This window comes from Tetranychus urticae, chromosome 1, assembly GCF_039701765.1.
Source record: "Tetranychus urticae isolate SD_2017Ah chromosome 1, NJAU_TeUrti_SD_1.0, whole genome shotgun sequence".
NCBI classification, from domain to species: domain Eukaryota; kingdom Metazoa; phylum Arthropoda; class Arachnida; order Trombidiformes; family Tetranychidae; genus Tetranychus; species Tetranychus urticae.
Window position 1 is genome coordinate 1,195,984 of NC_142958.1, and position 25,338 is coordinate 1,221,321.

The 25,338-nt window shown below is 31.5% G+C and overlaps 4 protein-coding genes and 2 long non-coding RNA genes across 7 annotated transcripts in view; 3 read left to right on the forward strand and 3 right to left on the reverse strand.

Annotated features, from left to right (window-relative positions):
- The first annotated feature begins 202 nt into the window (after positions 1 to 202).
- LOC107368328 (nose resistant to fluoxetine protein 6) lies at positions 203 to 17,871 on the forward strand. Its single transcript, XM_015936142.3, has 12 exons — positions 203 to 1,984; positions 2,078 to 2,319; positions 3,284 to 3,398; positions 3,632 to 3,725; positions 9,927 to 10,228; positions 10,339 to 10,438; positions 11,191 to 11,452; positions 14,183 to 14,385; positions 14,946 to 15,069; positions 15,166 to 15,355; positions 16,563 to 16,705; positions 16,803 to 17,871. The coding sequence occupies exons 1-12, from the start codon at positions 676 to 678 to the stop codon at positions 17,256 to 17,258; spliced, it is 3,540 nt and encodes a 1,179-aa protein (XP_015791628.2). The 5' UTR covers positions 203 to 675; the 3' UTR covers positions 17,259 to 17,871.
- A 359-nt stretch (positions 17,872 to 18,230) lies between these two features.
- Positions 18,231 to 20,381, reverse strand: LOC107368379 (motile sperm domain-containing protein 2). The gene is made up of 2 exons (XM_015936192.3): positions 20,240 to 20,381; positions 18,231 to 19,203 (listed from the first exon to the last, which is right to left on the reverse strand). Exons 1-2 carry the CDS (start codon positions 20,290 to 20,292, stop codon positions 18,378 to 18,380), a joined length of 879 nt encoding a protein of 292 aa, XP_015791678.2. The 5' UTR covers positions 20,293 to 20,381; the 3' UTR covers positions 18,231 to 18,377.
- On the forward strand, positions 20,371 to 21,053 carry LOC149094324 (uncharacterized). The gene is made up of 2 exons (XR_016198067.1): positions 20,371 to 20,507; positions 20,625 to 21,053. It is a non-coding gene; the product is annotated as an uncharacterized LOC149094324 (long non-coding RNA).
- A 110-nt stretch (positions 21,054 to 21,163) lies between these two features.
- On the reverse strand, positions 21,164 to 22,023 carry Rab7 (RAS oncogene family member Rab7). The gene has a single exon (XM_015936193.3). The coding sequence runs from the start codon at positions 21,851 to 21,853 to the stop codon at positions 21,236 to 21,238; it is 618 nt and encodes a 205-aa protein (XP_015791679.1). The 5' UTR covers positions 21,854 to 22,023; the 3' UTR covers positions 21,164 to 21,235.
- A 276-nt stretch (positions 22,024 to 22,299) lies between these two features.
- The window catches only part of LOC107368341 (uncharacterized), a 33,573-nt gene continuing 30,534 nt past the window's right edge, over positions 22,300 to 25,338 (reverse strand). For both annotated transcript variants that reach the window (XM_015936157.3, XM_025162134.2), the window contains one exon: positions 22,300 to 23,279. In XM_015936157.3, coding sequence (XP_015791643.2) covers positions 22,515 to 23,279 — 765 coding nt within the window. In that variant the 3' untranslated portion in view covers positions 22,300 to 22,514. The remainder of the gene's footprint in view (positions 23,280 to 25,338) is intronic.
- LOC112539531 (uncharacterized) lies at positions 22,736 to 24,156 on the forward strand. Its single transcript, XR_003083416.2, has 2 exons — positions 22,736 to 22,878; positions 22,963 to 24,156. It is a non-coding gene; the product is annotated as an uncharacterized LOC112539531 (long non-coding RNA).

The window sequence follows — 25,338 nt, forward strand, 5'->3', positions numbered from 1 at the left end:
TTCTTTACTTTCAAGCCAATCAAATCTCCTCCTATTTATTTCTTTCTTCTCTTTCTTAAAACCTGTTTTTCTGGTCTTCTCTCTATCTTCTCTTTCTCTGTCTTCTTTCTCTAGCACTTTCTTTGAAACAAACACCAACAACAAGATTTCCCAAGAAAGCTGAGTCCATCTCACGTTAACATCGAGCCGATCAACACACATTACTGAAGACTTTCCTTACCTCAAGTCAACAACAAACAAACAAACTGCTTCAGCTACAATCTTAATCTGCTTTTTTATAATTATTATTCAGTTTCCTTCTTCTTTAACCACCAACATGCATGATACTTGTTATTTGAAACTGAGTTAATTGTATCTTTAAAAGATTCAGAATTTTGTGCAAAAGTTTCCCGTTCGAAAGCAAAGTGTTTCTCTTTTGAGAAAATAGTGAAGCCAAATTACTTTGTCCAAATCGGGTTAGCTTAACCTTGCCATTTCTTGCCCTTTCCTCTCTCTGGAGATACACGTGATTACTCAGTACACCTGAGTTTGGATTTTTCCATTTCCATTGGCTTCTTATTGGCTACATAACTTTCGACCAAACATCTTGTTTGACCTTTGACTGTGTTGTGTTTTCTCTTGACTCTGACTCACCTGTTTGGTGTGTACCTCAACTCTTTACCCTAGAAGTGACCTATGCGAGTGTCAATGATGGTCAATTTAATTAAATTAGTGCTTCTTGTGATTCTCTTTCAATCTTATGTAAAGGGTCAACTTTCACCAACCGATGATTATGATTCCTCATTATCTATTACAACTACTAGTGAACCAGATCTGGTTGAATCAGTGACTTTAACATCAACATCAACTGTGAAACCGCCAATCGTTAGACAGGCCAGAACAACATCAACACCTTCAATATCTTCACCTACAATACTTGCAACTACAACACCACAGTCAGATGATATTGTAACTTCTACCTCAAAACCAAATTATGTCTCAGCTGAGACTAGTGACATTGATCCAGAAAACAATAAAGAAGAAGTTAACACAGAAGTTGACAAAGAACATGATACATCATCATCAGTTACTGTAAATCCTATTATCAAAAGTATTGAGAAAAAAGTAAATGATTCAGAATTGATCGATTCAACTCCATCTCCAAAAGAATTGCCCAAAAATGAAGGAAAACTTGAAACTGAAACATCGAAACCTGAAAAAAACATGCTTGAGGTAATTTCCTCAACCATCTCAGATGATATTGACGAAAGTCGTAATGATCCAAAAACAACACAAAATCCAGCTGATAGTTTAGCATCTAAATTATCAACTGAACCTCCAAGCACATCTACTTCTACAACACCAAATCCAGAGCCATCACCAGGTTACCTTAACGATGAAGGATCAATGCCAAAAGATAGTCCAGATAATCGCGTAAGTCGAGCTAATTCAGCTCTCCTCAGTAATGATGGAAATAAGAAGGCGGAAAAATGGTTAAATGATAAAAAAGACCCAAAAGATAGCGCTGAAACGACAGAAGAAGGTGATAAAAGTGAAAGTAAAGAATTACTGAATAAGCCTGCAGCTGAAACATTAACCGGATCAACTGAATCATATGAGTTTCCGGAAGATGACCTTGATAACCTTACTTTGCCCAATTTCGAGACAAACTCAGTTGTTGATCTTTTAAATGGCAATGATTCAACAAATGATCCCGAAGCACCAGCAGTTAAGAGTTTCTCTGTTGAAGGTTCTTCTGGTTCTGGTTTGCTAATCAGAATCTTTCAAGGACCCGATCGCTCAAAACTACCAGTTGACTCCAAAGCCGAAGATATTTATCGTTACATTTCAGGAATAGTCGACAATGAAACATCTCTTATCGCTAAATCAATTTTACCACATGTCGTTGAACTGGGTTTCAAAGTTCGCATTGATGGTAAATGTTCCAGATCCATTTTGGCAATTTCCAACGGAGTTAAAGCTAAAAAGACTTGGGCTTTCCAATGTAAGTACAATTTCACAATGAGGGTGAAAAATTACTTTAATTGATTAATAGCTTGAAACAAGAAAATTAATTTTTTGGTCATTCTCTTCACAGTTTTGGATTCTTATGGACGACGTGAAGATGGCTTTTTGGCTGGAACTTTAAGCTCTCTCGGCAATTTTGACCAATGCTTAAAGATTCGAGCTACTGATGATGCCATTTCGGAAGAAGACGAATTCTCTGGAAAATATTGTTTAGCTCAAGTAAAGCCACCTTTACCTGAACAATCAAAAGACGGAAGGTTCACCTTCAAATCTTCTTTACTTAACTATGCTGGCACAGAACTGGAAAATACGGTCAGTATTTTTATTCAACTTTTACTTGTTTCTTCTTCTTACCTTAACCTTTACCAACCATCACCCTAAAGCAATTTAACCTTGTATCTATTATTAACAGAAAAATAGCTTTCATAAACAATGTTAACATTTCTATGATGAAAAGTTGACCTGGTTTCTTCGATTTTTTCATACCTGATCTGTGTGGTCTAGACCTTTTCACTTTTATTTGTTTACCTTTCCTTTTACACCAAAACATTTGACCATCTCACAAAAAGATTATAAACTTTCCCAATAATGCTTTTACCAAATATATCTTCTAAACGGTCTATTCCTGCTCGACCAATCCTTTAATCCATAACGTTCAAACTCAGAGCTTGAGGGGAAAATTCATTCTATGATTTTAAGAAGTTTAACAAATTCTCAAGTCAGAGTAGTTAGGTTTGCTCAGTTTGATGTTTTATTTCAAATATTCAAAACATGGATTTCGTTCTCAATGAATTTAATAGTAAAAATTTGATTTATTGTGATATGTTTTACTTATTAGATAATAAGGTTAACTCTAGAATGTATCGAAAGTACGTGCAAAGTGATTGTAATATCACTATGATAAGTGAAAATGATGATATAATTAAACATTCAAACAAATTATTACACTCAGTATGTCAATAATCAAGTGAATATTTGAATCTTGCTGCTCATTTGGTTTAAAGCCTCAATAAATTTGTATTTCTAGAGGATATTTGCTTATCCTTTGTCTTAAAAGCTTAAAGTATTGGTCGAGCAGTACTAAACCCTTCTAAACTTAACCTTTACTAATCCTCCCAAATCACACCATTTTTTCATGTTTACTAGGATGTTTGATTCTGAACATTTATCACCCTAAATGGGTTAATGGAATGAATAGCTTTTTATTTTCTACTTAAATGGTAAACAATTGCAGTCATCAACGTTCTAATTGTGATTATTTTCTTTCTCTTTACAGTATCTCGAAGAATGGGGTTCATTCGCACACGAATTATATTCCAATGCTTATACAATCGGAATGTGCATACCATCAACCTGCCAATCAAAGGACATTGCCAAAATATTGAATGAATGTAAGTCAAAGGATTGAATCAAAATCAGGAGTTAATGGTTAAAAATATAATAATAACACGAGACACACAAAAGAGATGCTGATTCAAGATGGCAGAAAAAGTGTATCAACACAAAAGATAACAGCCATCAAAAACAATCAGCAAACCATTATATCCTGTTTGTGATTTTTTTATATTTTTGATCTTGATTGTTAATCTAGTTTCTATATTTCTCCTTTTTTTATTGCAATTAGTGGCAAATCCATTTAATTTCACGGTCACCTTCAATGCAAGATGTACACCAGAAACAAATTATTGGGAAGCTCAATCACCTCCTGAATATGCTCTGTAAGTAAATCAAAGTTAATTTTTTAAAAACAATAATCTAAATCTTACTGGTTGCTCTACAAAATTGATTAACATTTCAATCTTTGAGCAAAAAATGTTGAAATTGATGATGCATGCTCATTCAATTTAGACATACTTAACAGTGCGTTGATGTTTTCTTAATGATTACCTTTTGAGATTGATCGTCTGTATTATAAAACAATATTATACCTTACAATACATCAAAAGATGTAAAACAAGGTGATAAACTGATGATATCCTTGAACCTCACAAAAGTAATCTTGAAACCTTTTCTTTAGAATCTTCAATTTTCTTCAAAATTAAGGTAAACAGGGAACCACCTCAAGTCTAATGTTATGTCCATAGAAACACCTACATTGTTTGATCGTTGATAGTGTCATTAAGAGCTTAAACTATCATTTAGTGATTTCTGGAGAAATATTTTACCCTGGAAAATTTAAATTTTCAAATCATCTTCAAATCATTTTCTGTTTCAATCCAATTATCTTCTCTGATTGAATCCATTGTTTCTTATTGTTTTGTCCTACAATTAACTTTGAAGCCCGACTTAAGTAGCAAGTCAATTAACCTGTCATCAGCTGTTAAACATACTTAGTAATGAGCTAAAAGGTAGGCAAAAGGGTAACAACTTAGAAACTAGTCAATTCCATGAAAGATTTTCTTATGTATTCCAAGCATGTACGTTAACCCTTTGAGCAACTATTTTTGTCCCAAAAAAGGGAAAACTCTGTGTTGAACAAAGCAGGAGAGGAAATGGTGTTAAACAAGTCAAAAAGTAGAGTATTTGCTTAAATTATCTGGTAAAATTATCAAGTGAAATTAACATTTGTTGATAAATTTCACCCAAACCCCAATCATTAAAAGCATGATAATTATGTTGGTGATGATGATGACCGTGATTTAATTGACTTTGATTTCGTGACTTAGACTCTGTGTCTTTGTTGTTTATCAAAGTGCCCTTCTTTGTGTATAAAAACCCATTTACCTCTTTTAACGTTTAACAATTAACAATTTAATTCTCATCTCTCAATCTTCATTTCATTTTACTCTGTTATTTTCATTCATCTCTACCACAGTTAAAATAATTACATCCATTATAAAACTGTAGACTGATGATGTTGCTCTTGATGATGGTCATGATAATGGTCAGGTTTCCATGTTACCTGCTCGAGGCGCGATTCAAACTCTTATAAGATATGAAAACTGGATTAACTATTCACTTGAAATTGACTAGGTTAGGTTTTACCTTCAAACCTAATCTTAGATAATACATTACGTTAATCAACCTAACCTTTCAACCCACTGTCTGCTAATTTAGCTATCTTTTAGGCCCATTTTACCAGATTTAACATGTTGATATAAAAAGACTTTTCTGGTTGAAAAAAGCTCAATCGTATTATTAAGTTGATTTGCCTCTTTAGAGACAATCTCAATGTACACTGATTTACGCTGATCAATTTTGATATAAACACTAGACTCAATTAACCAACTAATTATTCTGGTTTTCCGTTGAATCCAGCTTGATTAGCTCATAATAATTAGCTATTACCTCAAGAAAATTTTAATTCACTCACATCCCCTGTTAGGCCTCAAATGTTGTCTAAATCATCTAATAGATGAAACCCGGAAGATTATCATTTATTAATAAATTTTCAATTTTTCTAATGGTTTCATATTAAACAAAAGATTAACATTATAAATGAAATTGTTTAATCTTTAAATCCAATCTGTGAATATAATGAGCTAAATTTGAATTGAAATTGAACTTCAACCTGACCTTTCTCAATCAGATTAACTGATTCCTTTTTTTCATGTAATCTGCCAGTTTTCTGCCAAAATTGAACTCAATCTTGTAAAATAGTCAGCATTCCTTGAAAAAAACCCTGTAATTATTCACTCTAATATCAAGTCTTTTTGAAGAGGCGCAAAAATATAGTGATGAGGATGTTGATAAATTTACATTGTATTAAAGTGAAACCAGTTATTTCAAGTTTTCTTGTACAAACGAGAAAAATTGCCAACTGTGAAGCCGTGATGAACACACCAAGAAAAATGATGAAAATGGATTTTTCATCTTCTTCTATCCATTACATCGTCGTTTATCGAGCTTAAAGAAATGTTAAAACTGAAAGTTACTTAAGATGCGCATTATTTAACTTCAAATAAAGCATCTGAATAAAGTTGCGTTCAAATCTTTTTCAATCCGTTGAATTACTGTCTGATTAATATACAGTGTAAAGGTTATCCAACACTTTTTGTGTCTTCTTATGGCCAATTTAAATCTAAATTGGTCATTTCGAGCCATGAAGTGCATTTAAACCTCAAAGCTGATAATGTAAACCGTGAAAAGGTCAAACCTTGAGACTATCTTTTGGTTGGAAAAATTTCCTCAGACTCTCATCATTATCCCTATGACCCTAGAGGTTGACCTTAAAATACCAGTTACCTTTGAATAAACTTGACCATAAAATTACACTGAAAGCTAGAGATGACGATTAGTCGGCTTGTTATTCACGTTTAAATGCAATGTAAATCACGTAAAGAAGTTATCTTGAAGCAATTAGTTAATCGTCCAATAATGTTGATGGATGAGCACAAAGTAACAATTTAACCATTGATCACCTTGAATATGTGAAAAGTCAATTTCAATCTTGATTTCGATATTTATGATAATCGAGAAAAATGTCTTCTTTATTCACCCTTAAGCTAATCATTGTAAACTCATTGCTAATTGTTGAAGGTAAAAGTAAAAAAGCTTCAAAAGCTGCAATTTTGGTTTTTACAGTTAGTATTGGAAACATTTCAATATGTGATTTTCACAAAATTTCAGTCGATTTCATATTTCAAAGATAATCCCAATTGTTTCATTGGATTTCTAATGACCATTGAATGTAAAAGTAAAACATCAAGTTGATCATCAAATGTAATCCATTTGACGAAGCTTTGCCTTTTGACTGTTTATGATCAATCTAATTGTAACATTTGATTTCCATTTTTTGTCCATTTGAATAGCAAAACACATTTAAATATCAAAAATCCGAATAAACCTTTTCTCTATTTGGACCTTTCCCTTTTTTTCCTTTACTTTTTGCTAATCTAAATTTACTTTTTAAGCTGTCATATTTCATGAAAATGAAGTGCATCAAAGTAGATTATAATTGGTCTGTTAGCCAATTTAAATGATTACTTTTAATCATGAACCTTTTCTTGAAAGATTTGTGCTCTCAAGAATAGGAAATTATTTAATCTGGACAACTTTATTCACTTTACATTGCAATACAACAATCATCTGTTTATCATACATTAAAGTTAAATAGGAAAAAACAGAGTTTCATGTTGATTGCCTTGTTCAAGAAGAAAGTCTTCTCTTATCAAAAATCCAGTTGAGCTTGAAACTAACCTAAACTGATCAGTAATCATCATTAAATTGTCTCGAGGGTTTTTCCATATCATGTAGTCATACATGGCTTTACCATGGTCTTACGTAAATGCGTTAAACACGATACAATCTGGACTTTACATTTAACTCTTATTTCAATTTTAACAGTTACATCCAATTGCTAGAAATATTGATTTGAAGAAAGGGAAGTCAACAGTGTAACTCAATTTGATTATGAATTAAACTGTCAAATTTTCAATCACTTTGAAGACTACATTTTATTTAATTTCAAGTTTGCTCTGAAAATCAAAATGAAATTAAATGTAAGTCTGTCTGAAAAATGATATCTTTTGAAAACAAAAAGTGAGACAAATTTACCGTTAATCATGTCTTCACGTTTATGATTATTTTGAATTTGTTCAAGTCTGATTGATTGGTAATATTGTACTCAGAGTTAGGATAACACGACTTTAGGATTTGCTACTTTTTTTCATCACTTTGTTTCATAGAAGCTTGATTAAGCCTTTTCCAAAACTGATTCCTATTATTGAATGTTGAACACCATTTCCTTGTAGGACACAGCAGGACATTTCATGATTAAAGTCATAGACCTTTGATGAGACAAGAAGTTTTCGTGTTACCTGAGAGCGGAAGACATTGAATCTCATGATCAGCAGGGATGAACCAGAATATGATTTTTGTGTGTACAAAATAGCAACAACCTTGACATTTGGGTTTTACATTGTTCGTCTGATTGTCATTAGAATCTTTGATGAGAATACAGTTAACCAGCATTTATTAAATACTTCATGGAAAAGAAAATTACGGTTGATTGAAAAATGTTCCAACAAGAGTTAGGATTCCGTGAATAGATTAATCAATTGAAAACAAGGACTGTTATTTAGGAAATTTTGAAATAAACTGGAATCACTTTCATTCAACTTTCATCTTCATGTTGACTGATTCAAACAAAGGAAAGTTGATGAGAAGGAAGATTCTTTCAATTAGATTTGACTTTCTTTTCTTGAACCTTGAGCTGCTTCCCATCCGGAGTCATCCATCATCTTGAATGATAAACAAAACCTTTTCCAATCCGTTGATAAACAGATATTTTTTTCTCTCCATCATATTATTTATCAAATTATCTTTACATGTATTTATATAATAAAATAATAAATACACAGCTGTAACGTATTTCATCTCTTTATAACATTTCCTAGCTTTACATCAATGTAGTAAATTGTTTTTAACGGTGTAAATATGAAGTTGATCATTTGCACCTTTCAATGTAATCAGTTTTTTCTTTCATTTCTTTTCCTTTTTTTCTCTGATAACTTCTATGGAATCGGTTGATGACCTGGAAAAAGCAGAAGTTGTTGCCCATTTCATTTCAAATTTTCCATTTTTGAACCATTCATATGTTAACAAGTTAACAGTTGAAAATACACCTTGACAGAGAAACAAAACATGAATCGTGAAATACACGCAGCACCATCATGATCTTGTTATCCAATCAATTTTTCAAGTTGAATCTCTTTTATCTTCATCCTATTAACTCTTTTGCACTTTATTGAAGCAGTTTTCATCTAATGCCATCACCACCATCATTTGATTATCTCATAAATGTTGATTTGCCATCCAAATATTTCTCCGTTTGGTGCAAAATTAGAATCAAATTTTCTTTGAAAATATTCGGCAGAATCAGCTATATTAGGCTTTAATACTTCGAAGGGTGAAACTTGTTGCTGGTCCGTCTATTGGTTTTGCAGAGGCAATTACCATCAGCTTTCTCTTCAATTTATAATTTGATTTAACTTGGATATCTGTTTGAAAAGGTAGACAAGGCTTGAAATTAAAGTGAAATCAAAAAGGTGAAATCATAAGTATTGGAAAAGGTGGAAACACTGAAGACGGATAAATTTTTAAGAAGCACTTTAGTAAATTTACCAAATTGTTCTTTTCCTAGATTGTTGCTCTTGAAATTACTTAGAAATTAAGTTCATTCTTGAGATAATGAAGTAAAATAAGATTGACAAAACGATATAAATTATGATTCTTGGAACTGGAAACTAAATTGTTGTATCTTCAGTTAAAGAATATTGTTTCTATTTGTTTTGCGTTGCTTGAATCTAATTCAATGTTAATAATGATAATGATAAGCTAAAGGAACTTGAAATGATGAAAATAATGAAATGAAAAGATGAAAAGTGAATGACTGAATAAAAAGTGTTGATCATAATTGGCAAGGTAACACGCATAAGAATGGCAACCAAAGATTAAAGCATAAGATACAGCAATTGAGAGGTACTGATGTTAGTAAGGGACAATGCCCACCTCAAGCGCTAGTTGTCGCATTTTTACTGTGATTTACCTTTAATTTTAATCTTTCATTTTTTTGTAAAAAAAATTAAAAATAGTTTTCCTATTCAATTTTGATCAAAATTTTGTCTGTGGTGCCCTCCAGTGGGCATTGTCCCTTCAGGTTCTCTGTACCTCTTTACTGCAGTATCTTATACATTAATCTTTGATGGCAACGGTAAATGTTAGGCTTAGTGGTAATGATAATGCTATTAACGGTATGATGCTATTGTGTTATTTTGATTTCCTCAAGACCACACGGAGATCTACTTTACCGGACATTGCCATCAATATTCATATAAAACATTAACCAAGTTAGGAATCTCTAATCTCTCGAATATCTCTTTCACCAAACTTCTTGCTTTTATAATGATGTTTATTGTATCGAAGTCAATGATAATAACAAACTTTTTTTTCTGTTCTCTATTCATTATTCTGTGCAGCTTCATTTTGTGCCTTCTTGGACTAATGGTTGGCTTTGGAACAGCATATGACTTTTATATCAGGAAAAAGGAGGAAAATTGTCTGGGACGATTATTCGCTGCCTTTTCCAGTATTTCAAATACTCATGTTTTGTTGGGTCATAAGAAGGGTGAAACAAAGAAGGAAAAGCTGGCCAAGGAGAGACAAATGTTGGCTGGTCAATCTCTATCATGGATTCACGGTCTTCAGTTTCTCTCAGTCTGTTGGATTGTGATAGCAAATGTCTATCAACTTGGAGGATTACCAATAGCGTATCTTTTAAGTAAGTAACTATTCGATGCAAACAAATTGACTTAATCATGTCCTTGCACGAAAATTTAAAAAAACGAAAAAACAAACACGTAATAATGAAAATTTCATTTCATTCAACAGAAAATCTGAATATGGACTTCAGATCACAAGGAGGATCCCTTATGTTCCAATTCATTTTAAATTCATGGGACTACATGGCTGAACTGTTTTTCCTTTTAAGGTGAGTAACGATATAAAATCTGCAATTTTACGAAAAACCGGCGAGACAGATAAATCAGCAATAAAAAAGATGCTCCATATGAAAATTGGATCAAAAGTTATGGCTAGTAAACTTGTACAATGAAATAAACACGTAGATACATCATTTTCTCAAGTCCGTTTTAACAGTTTCTTTGCAGGCTTGAACGAGTTCAATTGTCCAACCTTGAAAAAAAGATAAATTGAGAATCAGTTAGGGATGAAAACGGATTAAGTTTAAATTGTTTGCTACACTTACAAGAATGATCTTCCAACTGGTAAAGCTAAATCCACTTGCATTGACTCCATTAAATGTCAATCGTGGTGAATAGAAAAATAAGAACACTTTGACTAGCGAAACAAACACTTTTTTGTCACTAATGTAGAAAGTTTAATACAAATTTGATCACCTAAAATGACAATAATAATGAAAATTTAAAAGATTAAGGATCCAAATTTTAAAAAAGTCGTTATAACGTACAATAGGGACTTTAGATTAATTTAAAACAGTAAAAGCGGTTAATTTTTAACAAAAGACATTTTATGTAACATGTGACACATCATGTGATCCTTTAACCGAAAAATATCTTTTGTTTAACTCAATCTTAATCTCATTGGTTTATATTTGAATTTTTAATTAAATTCTAAGATTTTTTAAACAATTATGTGCTATTATCTGATATTTAGTAATTTCAAGTAAAATATTAATTTCCTTTTTCTTCATTCTCTTCACAGTGGATTCGTGTTTTGCCTCGGCTTATTGGGAGCTCGAGAAAGGAAACGCTGTCCAACTTTTGGTCGTTTCTTTATCCGCCAATGGCTATCTTTTGCACCTTCTATCATCGGTGCCATCTTAATTACTCTAATTGTTTTCCAATGGTCATGGCAAGATGGACCTTCCTTTAGTAGAGCTGAAAAACTAATCGTTGAACCATGTAACCAAAATGGAGTTGCTAGTATATTTTTATTCAACAATTGGCTTCCAGTCAAAGATATGGTAAGCTTTCATTTTTTTATAGCAAATTATCAAGTCAGCTTTTAATTACTATCCTGATTAGTCTGTCGAGGGTATAACTAAACCTCAATTTAAGGTAAACATTTCTAATGAAAAAAATAACATCGAAATTTCATTGAATCTCAAAAAGTGATTAGTCTAACGGTTTAATCGGATGGTCGATCAAGCTTGTTATTAACAGGTATTGCCTTTTACCTCTTGAACTTAGACAAATAGAAAAATTAATTTCCTTTATAATTAATAAATTTATCAAGCAACATTTTCCAATTAAACAAGTTGTTATTAAATCGTAGCAATTACGATTAAATAACTTGTTTAATTTAATAACACTAGTAATTATTTTTGAACCTTGAAATGCAAGTAAAATATCCACAGAACCAAAATCAGTATCAATTTTTGTATCATCAGAATCAACAACAATATGCTGTAAATAAGCGTTTCTGAGTCATTCCATCAACAAAAATATTTACCTAAAATCTGTCAAGGTAACATAGTGCTATAACTACACCAAAAAAAAACATAAAGCTGAACAAAGCAGAAGCTTTCAAGTTGACTGTAAAATGCATAATAATCAAATGCCTCAGGTTATATATTGTTAATTCAAATTATTAACCTTGAAAGTGATAGTTGATGAAAGAGCATCCAAATTGACCTGCAATATCCTCTCAATTGGCAGTTGATTAGCCTATCAATTTGTCTGGATGAAATCAGTGACCAGATTACTCTATTTATAAGCAACATTTAAAAATTTCAAGTCATGTCTTACCTTAATTCATCTCATTATGAGCCTTTCACTTTTCAGCGAAACTCATCTTGAAACATTTCCAATCTCAATGAGCAAGGTCAATATTGTGAAGGTGGTTTAACCAAAAAGCCATTGAATGTTTATTGAATTATTTACAAAAACAGCTTTAAACACTTATTGTTACTTCAACCCAATCAGCTTTATGGACTGGACATTATGGACTACATTACTACCATTAGTCATCTTGAGTGACGCTTTTGTTTGGACTGTTTTACTTTTCTTTAACCATTAACGACTCTTTTCATTACCTGAAACTGAAAAGGTAAAAGTGAATTTGCAGGCAAATTTTGACACCAAAAAAGGGTGTGAGTCAAATCATCTCTTTATTAAATGATATTAATTATGATCAGTTAATCACGCATGTATTCAGCAAGGTCAGTTATCATCAATCCCTTTGAAACGTGTTTCAATTGTTATTAATGCTCGAGGCAAACGTTTAGCTCAACGCTTATTAAAGGTCAGTAGTTAATCGTCATCAGGTTTAACCATATTTTACCCATTCTGTTGCTAATTTTCCCATTTTTACCAAACATTTCAATCAGGCTCGATAATTGTATTGAAATAATAGCATTTTAAATCAAATAATGAACTATGAATGATTCAAGTTTCACTTGACAATTCAATGACCACTTCGTAATCTTCACTATTTAGCCCCAAAAACCATCAATATTATCTTCGGGCAAGATTTTGATTCTATCGTTCACATCTAAATCATTTCATCATGAATCAAATCTTTCAACTCAGTGACCAACTTATTCAATTTACACTTTACTATATCAATTACAGTTGAATTTAAATTACAACTTATCTAAATGGCGATTTGAATTTGACTATCTACTTTAAATCTAATTTACTTTAATTAGCAATTCAAAAGCAATTTTGTTTACACCCATTCAATTGAAAGAATTCAATTTCAATTGGTTATCACAATCAAACTTTTCTATTATCAAGTAAATTGATTATATTGGGCACAGAATATAATAATTCATTGGACCAATTAAGCTGTTAAACTGTGTGATAATTTAATTCAATTTATACTCTCAGCAATTGATAATAAAAATTGCAACAACAACATAATCCAAGCACTCCCAACTCAATTTATTATAATAAATTGATTCACAATTCAACCTTTTCAGTTGTATCTGCAAGAGTTGACAATATATTCGGAGGCCTAATTGTACTTTGACTATTAATGATTATAATTATACAAATAGTCAGGTTAACTCTCTTACCTTAGACTCTCACAATAATTTCAATTGAAATATCTTTAATGGCCTCTTGGCCCTTATTTTTATGGTATTTTACAAGGCCAAGACTGAGGCCAGATTCAAGGTAAAGAATGGGGCGAATCGAACCAATATAAGTATACGATTCGAGCGATTTAGTGAGTCAGGTCATAATACCATAGAAAGCTTAATATCGTGCTAAGCTAAAAAACAAATCATAAATCTTAGTAATCTAAATGATTACTTCAATGTGGGTTAATCTCCTCTTGTATTTCATAGCAAAAATAGCAATGACATTAGCGAATCGCCAATATCCCAACGTCAATAAATCGTGAAATTATCTCTCGCTTTATTCAGACAATTTCAACCCTGTCACAAAAGTACTAATTAAAATCATTATAAATCAAAGATTCAATGATATTTCTCTGGTAACAATTTTCCAGTTATCCTTTTCTCAATTTTCATCCTTTTGAAACCTTTTCTAAGGATGGACTCTAATTAATTTGATTGCTTAAACTGAAGCTAATTTTTAAATCATCTATCAATAATCAGCTTTAATGTTTACCTTTTAAATTGAGTAAAAAACACTTTCGATTGTCTATCAATTTTGTTCAAATTGCTATCAACTGTTAACTCATTTTAATAATTTCAACTAATTTTATTTCTCTCATTCTTTCACAGTGTTTACCTCAAACATGGTTCTTAAGTGCTCTATTCCAGCTCCAACTTATTGGCTTCATGGTTATCTTGATTATCCACCGAAAACCCGCTCTTGGAGTTACTTTATCGCTCCTACTCATTTTACTTGGAATAATTTTACCTGGTTTACTTACCTATCAATATAATTTACCACCAACCATGCTTCTCAACAATCCTAACATCCAGTTAGTATTATTATCTGGTTCTTCAGAAAAAAGCAACAAATAATCATTCACCTAATGAACTAACCATCAACATTAACAGAATCTCAAGCAAACACATTAATAAATTTAGAGTCAGACAAATGAGAAAAGGAGAGTGAAGTGAACATCACATTTTAATGAACTTCTAATGATTAATATTGATTTTCTGGCTAGTTAGTTTACAGAACTAACTGGGTAGGTCAAACAATATTTAACCTTTTCTCTCGTAGGCGATAATTTTATTACTTACATATAATTGAATCAATTGATGTTCAATCATTATTTGACTTTCACTCTCTCCATGCTTTCTTAGACTTTCACATGATAGACTGTACTTTTTTTTGTATCAACAATTTTTCTTTCACTTTCTCGTTTGCTGAATATCGCTTATTGATTAATAATAGCTTTTTTTATTGTGAGACTTTTCATTTACAGAGTAAATTTGAGTGGACTTCATTTCTTAATTCCTCTTGAAATTTAACAATGATAATAATTGTTTGATTTCTTCCTATTCATCCTTTTCTTCTTCTTCTTTATAACAGGCAACTTCGCGATGACCTTTCAATACAATATTTTGCAACTTATAACCACCTATCATCTTACTTTGTTGGAATCCTGTTGGCTTATTTAATTTACAAGAAACCTGCAAAACCAATAATAAATAAGGTACGAGAAAAAACTGAGTATTGTCTGTTATATTGTTACTGTGAAAAGTAAATTTACTTGATAATTTAACCGTCTATTTCATTGTTACTTTCATAGGGTCTTCGCATTGCTATCTGGATTGTTCTTGGTGCCATAAGTTTATCATCAATATTGATTACCTGTAAATGGAATGGATTCAAAGACATTCCCAATCAAACTTCATCTATCATTTACTCAGCATTACACCGAATTGCGTTCATTTCATTCTTTATCTGGCTAACTCATCAATTTACTTTCAAGCAAGGAGGTAAGCCTAATCAACTGCAAGCTTTACTAATTAAATCAATTTTCCTTTTTTTCTGTTAGACATTCTCATTAATTAAGCCAGTTATCTGTTAACACCATGATATTGACATATCTAGAAGTGCAGCTACAAGAAAAAGATAGTTTATTTTAATTGATTATTCAGCGCCTTCGGTAAACTTGAGTTAACCTGTTGCTTGTCCATAATGGTTATGATTAATTCTGAATCGGCACATTTGATTAGTTTTCTATTAAATCGCTGTTCTTCTCTACAGTTTGGGTTCATACAGAAGACACAAATTTAGAGTTAATTATCAGTTTTATTCTCATTTAAACATTTTTCACTCTGAAAATTGTGAGCTTCAGAGAGGCAACATTTACTTCTGTTGCTGATATTTTTTTCTGTTAACAAAAGTTCCCTTTCTTGGCTCACTTCTGCAACCTGTAATAATGATACCAACAGCAAGTTGTTTTCAATGAGTAGAGAAAAGGGAATTTTTAGACGTTTCTTCGTCTATGGTAGGCATATATTTACCTTGAGGATATAATAGTAACCATTTTATAAGTTGGGTTGAAAATGATTCAAATTAGCGGGTATCATTTTATATAACTTATCAAACATGAAATTAACTAGTGAATAATAATGATATTGACTCTCAGTTAATCGTTATTGTGACATGGCTGTTATGAATGTCTAATTTTTACGTTCACTTCAACTACTACTAGCAATATCGATTGCTTTTGTTGTCTTGTTGATACTGTTTTAGTTCACCTTTTGTTACTGCAGCTCCAAACTTGTTTTTGTGGAACCAAAGGGCCGCAGATCAAGAGATAGTGTCCAAAAAGGCTTGCTCTTTGACCACCTAAGATCAATTTGAATACATTGTATTGTTTATAATGATTAACTGCTTTTCAGTTTTTCTCTGTCAACATTTTCTTTCATGTTAGAAGCTAGAAAGGTTAGATTTTCTGAGACAATTGTACATTTTTTGACTTGTTTTCTTGCAAGTGATCAATCAATTTGAGATATCTTATTCATTTTGTGAAAGTTTACCTTTAATTTATCTCAATTCTGTTGTCATGTCGTTTCAACTTAATTACCAATTATGGTTTTCTAAGGTTTTTTTCCAGTCTTCCTTTTCTCTGTATTTTTCTCTGTCTATTCTTTTATTTGTAATTATTCAAATTGTTCTCTATTCTTCTTATTTTAGGAATCGTTGGCCGATTCTTGTCGTGGAAAGCGTTCAAAACACTAAATGGTCTTAGCCTTCAAGTCTATTTGGTCCATTTGATAATCATTTGGAACTATTTCCTCACAAAACGTGATTTAGTTGATTATCGTAACTTTGAGCTGGTAAGTTCACCTAATCATTATTTTTCCTCAACTACTACCTATGCTAATGAATACTTATTCAAATTATTAATTAAAATCAATTTTATCTATTTTACAGACTGTAGATTCTTTTGGAATAATATTAGCCAGTTTGTTCTGTGGTTATCTAATGTATTTGTTCATTGAAGCTCCATTCCATCAAATAACTGCTGGTTTTGTTAAATGTTTATTTGGTTGTGACCTTAAATCACGTCTTCGTGAATATGAAAATGAAGCTGACGCTAATATTGGCGACTCAATTGGAGAAGAGAAGAAAACTACAATTGAAGAATCTCTTTGTACCGTTGATGGCTCTACATTAGGCAATAACGAAGTTCGTATTGAAGTATCATCGCCAACAGAGGATAACTCTCAAGATAAACAACAGTCACAATTAAACACAGAATCTAAAAATGATCAACAGTCAAATCAAGAGCAAATTTCATTACAAGATCAACCACAGGCACCAGCAGGACCTCAAGCACAACCACAACCAAATGGTATCAACAACAATGGAGTGGTTATAAGGCTTTAAGAGATGATAATTTGCCTACAAGAAGAATGTATAAATACAATATTGAAATACAAAATTAAGTCAGTCAAATCAAGTTAAAAATTACAATACAATGGATGTGATTGTGACTTGAAAAGTGAAATCGCCGTGATGAATACTCTTCTTGATAATTTAAATACTTCAGACCAAAAGGCCAACTTTAAATATTTAATCAGACAACGTAAAGATCAAAAGTGGATTGAATGCTAAAAAAAGCCACAAATTTTAAAAGAAAAATCGACTTCAATTGACAATTCAAATTTGCAAAAATTCTAGTTTGATAAATAATTTGCTACATTTTTTATTTTAATTATTATTATCACCTTTTATATATATCTCAAAAATGAATTGTCCTGTATTTACAACTATAGACAGCAAATTGTCACATCGGGAATGTGAATGTATATGTTGTTATACCAAATTTTTTCTCATCAACTAATTTCAATCAACAATTCAACTCGACGTAAACAATTGATATGAAACAATCTTTATGAAAAATTGAATGCAAAAGTAAATTTATTGACAAAATTATTTTCAATTTAATGAAATTTGAAAATTTCAAATGACAACGAAATAAACAAATGTTTAACTACAATTTTTCGTATTTTATTTCTTACAAATATTTGCTGAAACAATCAATTATTGTAACTTCTTATCTAAATCATCGGATCAAAAATAATGCTATTAGATTAATAAAGGCCATCTTCATATCTATGAGTAAATTGACCCTTGGTGAGCTACTTGACATTGTACTTGATCTGTCTCTGATTGGACTTGAAAATTCATGATTTTCTTACTCTACTTCGTCAATAAGAAAAGTTAATCAACTGCGGTTAGCAATTTTATGGGTTCATATTAAATGTGAAATGAATAAACGATTTACAATGTTCCCTAAACATTTTTTTGAAACATCTCATACAATCATTCAAAATAAGCTTTCTGAACAGATGAACATTCTTTTAAATTAATCTTTAATTATTTGTATAAAATATAACGACAGTTAAAAAAATAAAACATGAATACAACATCTTTCAAATCGATTAATAATCAATATAAATCAACAATAAAAGAAGACCATTAAAATGAAATTGGTGTGAGATATCAACAGATGGACACGTATTTACTCAAATGATTTCTCATCTTTTCGTAAACCTTTTCATCAATAGTATTAGCTTTAACATAATTGTCCAACGTTGGGCAGGAATTGAGCTGTTCATCAGTTAATTGTGTAGCTGTACCATCCAAATATTCAGGTCGATTCTGTGGAGTAACCATTGAGTATAAAGTGTCGCGATCAATGAAAAGCATCTTTTTCCATAAGTATTTGGGAAAGAAATATTTGATCACTTGAAGGATCATCTTGAAGCCAAAAGACATATCAAGGAAAGCAATGTATTCAGCCGATGGAGGATATTTTCGAGTATAGATATCCAATATCTCTTTAAGCAAACCAATATCAACTTGAGCGTTGCGACAGTCAAATATAATAGCCAACCGTTTGCCTGATTTAAGGACACAATTACGCATAGTTTCACATTGCCAGAGAAATTGTTTAATTATAAGTGGATGAAGCTCTTTGGGTCCAGGATTGATGGATAGTTGGATGAAAAAAAGTGGATGCCCTGATTTGTCTAAGCCTTTGGCCATGAAAAGTCCAGTTGAATGGATTTCCCTTGGAATATCTTTGAAGGATAAATCAAGAATCGCATTCTCCTTCCTCCATATACAATGGTGTCTAAGCGATTCCATGGCCGAATCAACCTTCCATTCGTTTGACTCCAAAAACAGGGTTAATCCTAAATCATTGTTGCTCAGTGATTTGATATCTCTAGAGTCATAGATGTTACCACGGTTGGCAATGTCCAGGTTGAAATGTTGTTTTAACTCTTCCACTTTGAATCGATGGCGATCATCTTCCGTTTCAGGTCTGATTTGTATCCAATAATGGCCACCAAGAATATGATAGATAAATGAAAAAAAAGGTTGATTAATTTAAAGACTAAATGAAGGTTAAGATGATTCTTTTGGTGGATTAACTTGTTTGTTATAATTGCTTTTCAGCTTGAACACTAATTTGTGAAAGGTCAATCTGTTTGGAAGTTGAACTTGAAGTGACCGTTTGACCGAAGCAAATATTCATTAGTTTGAAGAAAATTATTATTCATTTTAATTTATGAAAACAATAAGACAAATTGCGTTTAATCTATCAGTCCTCATACTATTGTTATTAACAATGTTACAATTTCCGAGTGAAGCTAAGAAATTCAATGAGCTGTAAATAGATTGAGTTGAGCAATTCAAAGATGAGTAATTTCATAACAAAGAGCAATAATTTAAGGATTTAATTATAAATTGAATTGAGATTGACATGTTTACTTGAAAGATTCCCATAATTCGTAGGTTTGTTCAGGAACTTTTAAATTTTAGACGAGATTTCAGATCAAAAGCTTTATCTAATGAAATACAAATGAAACTGATGAGATGGCTAATGAATCGATAACCTTTGCTTTACGGTTGAACTAATTAAATTGTACCTTGCTATCAATATTGCTAATTTGGTAGACTTTATGGTAATGAAATGATTTTGCATGAAAAGGTTGACTAAATTTGAAGGGAGGCTTTTTGGTTGAAATTACATTTATAAATCAAGCTAAATGAAAATCAGATTTTAGTCTGATCCATTTGTTTGTGGGATATAAAGGTACATAGAAACCTATGCATAAAAGTTATAAAGTATTTCTTATTGAAGCCTGAGATATTCCTTAAGCTAAATTAGTTACGATTTCATGGTGAATAGATAAACACATTGAACAGACTAATAAGCTTAATATAGATTATGTATGTTGAAAAATGAATGAAAGAAACCTGAATCAGTTTAAAGTTATGAGTTATTAACTTGATATACAAGCTACGGTGTAACATGACTATGGAATCTAATGAGAGTTTAAAAGGAATAATCTTACCTGATGAGTTCCGGATTACCATCATGAAAGGCAGCATTAACCAGAAAGTTCATGGTGAAACAATGGTAAAAAAATGTACACACAATTTACAGAGATTGAAGATATGTGATAAGAGATATGGATGGAAGCTCAAGTTGACGCGAAGACAGCTGATACTGGGTTGAAGAAAGTGAAGGCAGAAATGATGGTTATATCGAGTCAGTTTGTTGTTTACTTGGATATTAAAGGAGATCAAATAGAAGGCCAAAAGTGAGATTAACCGAATCAAGTGAGTATAGTTAATAAGGCTAAAAGTCCTTCAGGTCATCATCATAATCAACAACATCGTATTTGTAATCAGCATCACCATCTTTACACTTTCACCATCCGCCTCTTATGCTTTCAGGTTGATAAACAAGTGACCAATGTTCACCTTTTATGTTTGTGTTTATAAACACAAACAAGGCCAAACACCTTACCAACCTTACTAATTGATATTGAATATGTAATATTTGTGAATAAGTAAATCTTGATAGTAGCAGTTGATGAAGCGTAATAATTTCCTCTTTTAAATTGGCTTCTTCATTGGTAAACACAGTCGAGGTTAAGGACATACACATCAAGTTGACTCGTTGTCGTCGCATTTTGTTTGGTAAAAATGATGTAAAATGTACCTAAATTAATAATAACATGAGTGTATGTAATGAACACTGATAATCCAATTATTGAATGATTTTGATTGATAATAAGCGTGCATAGCTGTTATCAATGATTAATCTGAGTCATGTGAAAAAATTTGACTACAATTACGTACTTTATAAAATTATTTAATCTACATATTGGTGATATTGATTACACAAAATTAATTTTGCTGAGAACGTTATTTCATTGATTTCCACAGGGTTAAAAGATGCGAATTTTAAGAAATTTAACCAATCAACGCCGTAAAGTAATAGTGATTTTAATGGTCATTTTTGAAAGAGGGACAATACATTAGAGTTGCAATTTTTGAAATATTCAACAACTACATGAATCATTTTGAGGTCTTGATTGATCAAGCTTGATTTCCGGGAATTCTGAGTTGAAGATGTCGATCTCGGTTTCTTGAGCTAAACCATTTTGGGCAACTGTTTGGAAAGCTTTATCGACATTGATGGCCTCCTTGGCTGAGGTTTCAAAGTAGGGAATTTGATTTTTACTCTGGCACCAGCTAAGTGCTCTCTTAGATGTAACTGCGCGATTCTCTAAATCAATCTTGTTCCCAATAACAACAAAGGGGAAACTTTCAGGATCACGGGGTGATGCTTGAATTAAAAATTCATCTCTCCAAGCGTCTAAAGACTTGAAGGTATTGGGCGCTGTAACGTCAAACACAAGAACACAACAATCTGCACCACGATAAAAGGCAACACCAAGGGATTGAAATCTTTCCTGGCCTGCAGTGTCCCATATTTGCATGGTTACAAGACGATTATCAATCTCAAATTCTTTTGTCAAAAAATCTGCTCCGATGGTTGCCTTGTATTGGTTACTGAATCTTTTGTTCACATATTGGTTCATTAAAGAGGTTTTACCCACACCAGAATCACCAAGGATAATTACTTTGAGGAGAACTTTTTTACGTGAAGAGGACATAATAAGCTTCAATTAAATAATTACGCCCAAATTAATAAAGCAACAGAGAAATAAAACCAAAACAATATTTAGGCTTAAAATACAAAGACACAAAAAGAGGAAAACAGTTTTTCTGTTGCTGATCCTTTTGAGTAAAAGTATCGATACTTCACAACAAATATCAATTCCCTTTAAAAACCATGAATCATTCATGTTCATCTTATGCCATCTATCGGTTCTAAAGTCAACATCTCAAACCAATAATTGGGTGTACACATGCGTATAAAATGGATTCTGAATTTGAATCAAATTTTGTTAATAAATTAATCTTCAATTCACTTTGGATTAAAAGTGTTTTGTTTATTGTTTTTGTAATAAATTATTTTTCAAATTGTTTTCAAATGTTTTTCGTTTATAAATCAGTTTGACTAAACATGTTTAGAGTAAAACAATGAATGATCTGAATCTTTATCAAGACGCAAACAGTTTAATTAACTATTTAATTGAAACAAAAAACCCATACATCAACTTGTCCATATGTTACACTCAAAACAATGGCTTTTAGTTTTTTTTTCATTTTTGAATGTGTTTTTTGATGTTCTTGACTTTTTTGTGTCCTCCTTTTTTTCCTGGGGAAGTTTACCCATTGTTCATTGACTTGGCTATTAAAATGTGTCTTTGATCATAAAGCATTGGCTGAATAATTGGCCAGTGAATGAATTAAAATATCTTGAGGAATTGAACCTCGTCTTTCCTCTCGTTTAACCAACCATGAACGGCATTCTGATGCAGAATCAAGTGAACATGATTGATTGGTTAATAATTTAGTTTTGGCAGTTAATGAGGACATTAGCAGTTCCAATGAGCGTCCTTTTAACCTAGGTGAAGATGATTTGGCAGTACCATGGAGATACGATGATGGGCTTTTCCTACTGTTTAACTTGTTTCCACCTTCAGTCGCCAGATAACCAAAATAATGTCCACTATCGCAAACTGGAAAAGATGACCGTCTCTTCTGTCCTTTATTATTACCATTATTATTATCGGTATTATTATTATTACAATTATTATTACTGGTGAAATCAGGATCATTATTACTATTACTAATATTATTATTATTGGTTTTTAAGAACAGGGTTGGCCGTTGAACAGATGAACTCGCTTGCTGTTTCAAGTTGTACGATGAAATATGAGGTGGAGAAGATGAAGGTGACGATTGCGACGAACAGGTTACTGATGGCTTTAAAAGTGACGGACATTTCAGGTGAATCAATGAGCTTGATAAATGAGCAGAATGAGATGATACATCTGGTTCAGGAAAACTGGAATCTTCATTCTCCGAGACTGTCCCATGAAGGAAGACCAATGCTGCTGCAGCCAGTTCACATCCAGTATAAATGCCAATGCAACCTGGAGCTGAACCGCGACGACCTCGGCAAAATTGTGCCTAAAAAGACAAAAGAAACAAACAAAATTGATAAATTGTTGGCAAAAGGAAAAGGAAAACAAAACCAGATTAAAAAGCAAAATCCTCATCACCACCGATATGCTGTCTAAATTGATAAAAAAGTAACTTAATGGACACGATTGATTGATTCAATACAATGAGATGAAATTGTCAATTAACCTTTTAAGATGGATTTCATGATTCAACCATTTAACAGATGAAAGGTTTAATTTAGCTGATTGTTGTTCCATATGATTTTTGTTTTGACTCTTCAGAAGGTTTCTTTTTGTTTCCCTGTCAAGATCAATTAACTCATTGACTAAATTCAGGTTAATTTAATTGATTTTCAATTTTAAATTCATTAATTCAATGCTCCTGTAAAAAGGTGCCTTTCAGATTGACGTAAAATGCTCTGGTTAATTCAATTGTTGAAACATTTATAAGTCAATTTAATCCAACTTTAATCTTGTTGTGAGTCTTGAGCAATGAAAAAACACAACAAACTCAAAATATATTTCATATTGAAATTAAGTTTTGGGTAAAAAATCAAACAATGTTGCCAAGTTAAATAAAGCTATTTAATCTTTACCCAAATTTGTATCAATTTAATGGACAATACAATTGTTATTTAGCCTTATTTTCAGCCTCTTTTCCTGCTCATCTTCATAATCATCTTGCGTTTTACATCCAAGTAATTATAATTAAATTTGTTCACCAACTAAACCTAAAAAGACAAGCAATTTAACATTGATCAGCATTTCTTTTCATTCTCAATGTAAATACATTAAGCTGATTTCACCTCATCATTAAACTTGCCAAGCTTTTAAAACCTGTAAATGTATTAAAATTAAAGATTAACTTTGAATATTTAGCAAAATTTAATAATTAATTTGAACAATAAAATTTATTCAATTCAATTTATGTATTCAAGTTGAATGTAGCAATTGAACATCTTTAAGGTTCCAATGGGATAAGCTTAGTTGTAAAGGATTGAAAGATTAACATTCAATTGTTGAGTAAAAATTATTTCAAATTTACTGAAGGAGAAGAATTTAATTAACAGAACAATTAAATTTATATTTTCAACAAATGAATAGCAAATGAATGAATGTAAATTTAAATTGGTTAAACTTGAAAGGATGAAACTATGAGAAGATGAGGTTTACCTGAAAAGGGTAACTGCAATATTAATGATTTCAATGATAAGTTAATTGTAATTGATGAAAGGTTTAAAGTGAACAGGATATTGAACAAAAGCTCAATGGTGTATCGAGTGGCGAATCAACAATGAATTTCAAGAATTGGGTTAAATAATGATGTAAATGGCAATTTAGGTAAACCTAAATTTACCAATATTTATTGTTACAGATTTGTTTCATTTTTGGGTTTCTTTTGTGAAAAGGTTAATATTGATGAAAATGTATTCATTTGAACCTTTTAAAACCTTAAATTGGACAATTTTGGGTTCAGCTGTTAATTATTATTGATGAGACTGATGAAGATTGATGCTGGTTAAGCTGGTTATGGTTGGAAACAAAGTAATCATCATTTGTTATTAGGCTTTTTAGATTGTTTATGATGACATTTGAAGGCAGATTAGATGAGGCTTGATATTGAATCTAGTCTCATCATATTATCATGGTAACATGATAGACATGATGAGGCAAACAAGAAAAGAAGACAGAAACTAAGAAGAGTCAGAATTGAATCCAGATTATTGTTTATTATACAGTCTCACCACTTACCAGCAGTATTTTGTTACCTTAATGTCAAAATGAAAATGAATGAAATATGAAAATGGAAACAACAAATAGAGAAGATAATTATCATGAAAAAAGATTAACATGGAAAGATGATGATCAAAGTAGTGATTAAAAAATGATGAAAGTGATGGAAAGATGATTAAGATGAGGAAAAGCTGTGAAAAGTCTAAAGTCACTTTTCAGATGAAAGTGAAACACTTCTTATTGTCATCTATTAACTGATCAAAGATGGTTAATCAATTGTAATTATATTGTCCTACAATTAAAGGTTCAATTTACAATATTGACAGTTAATC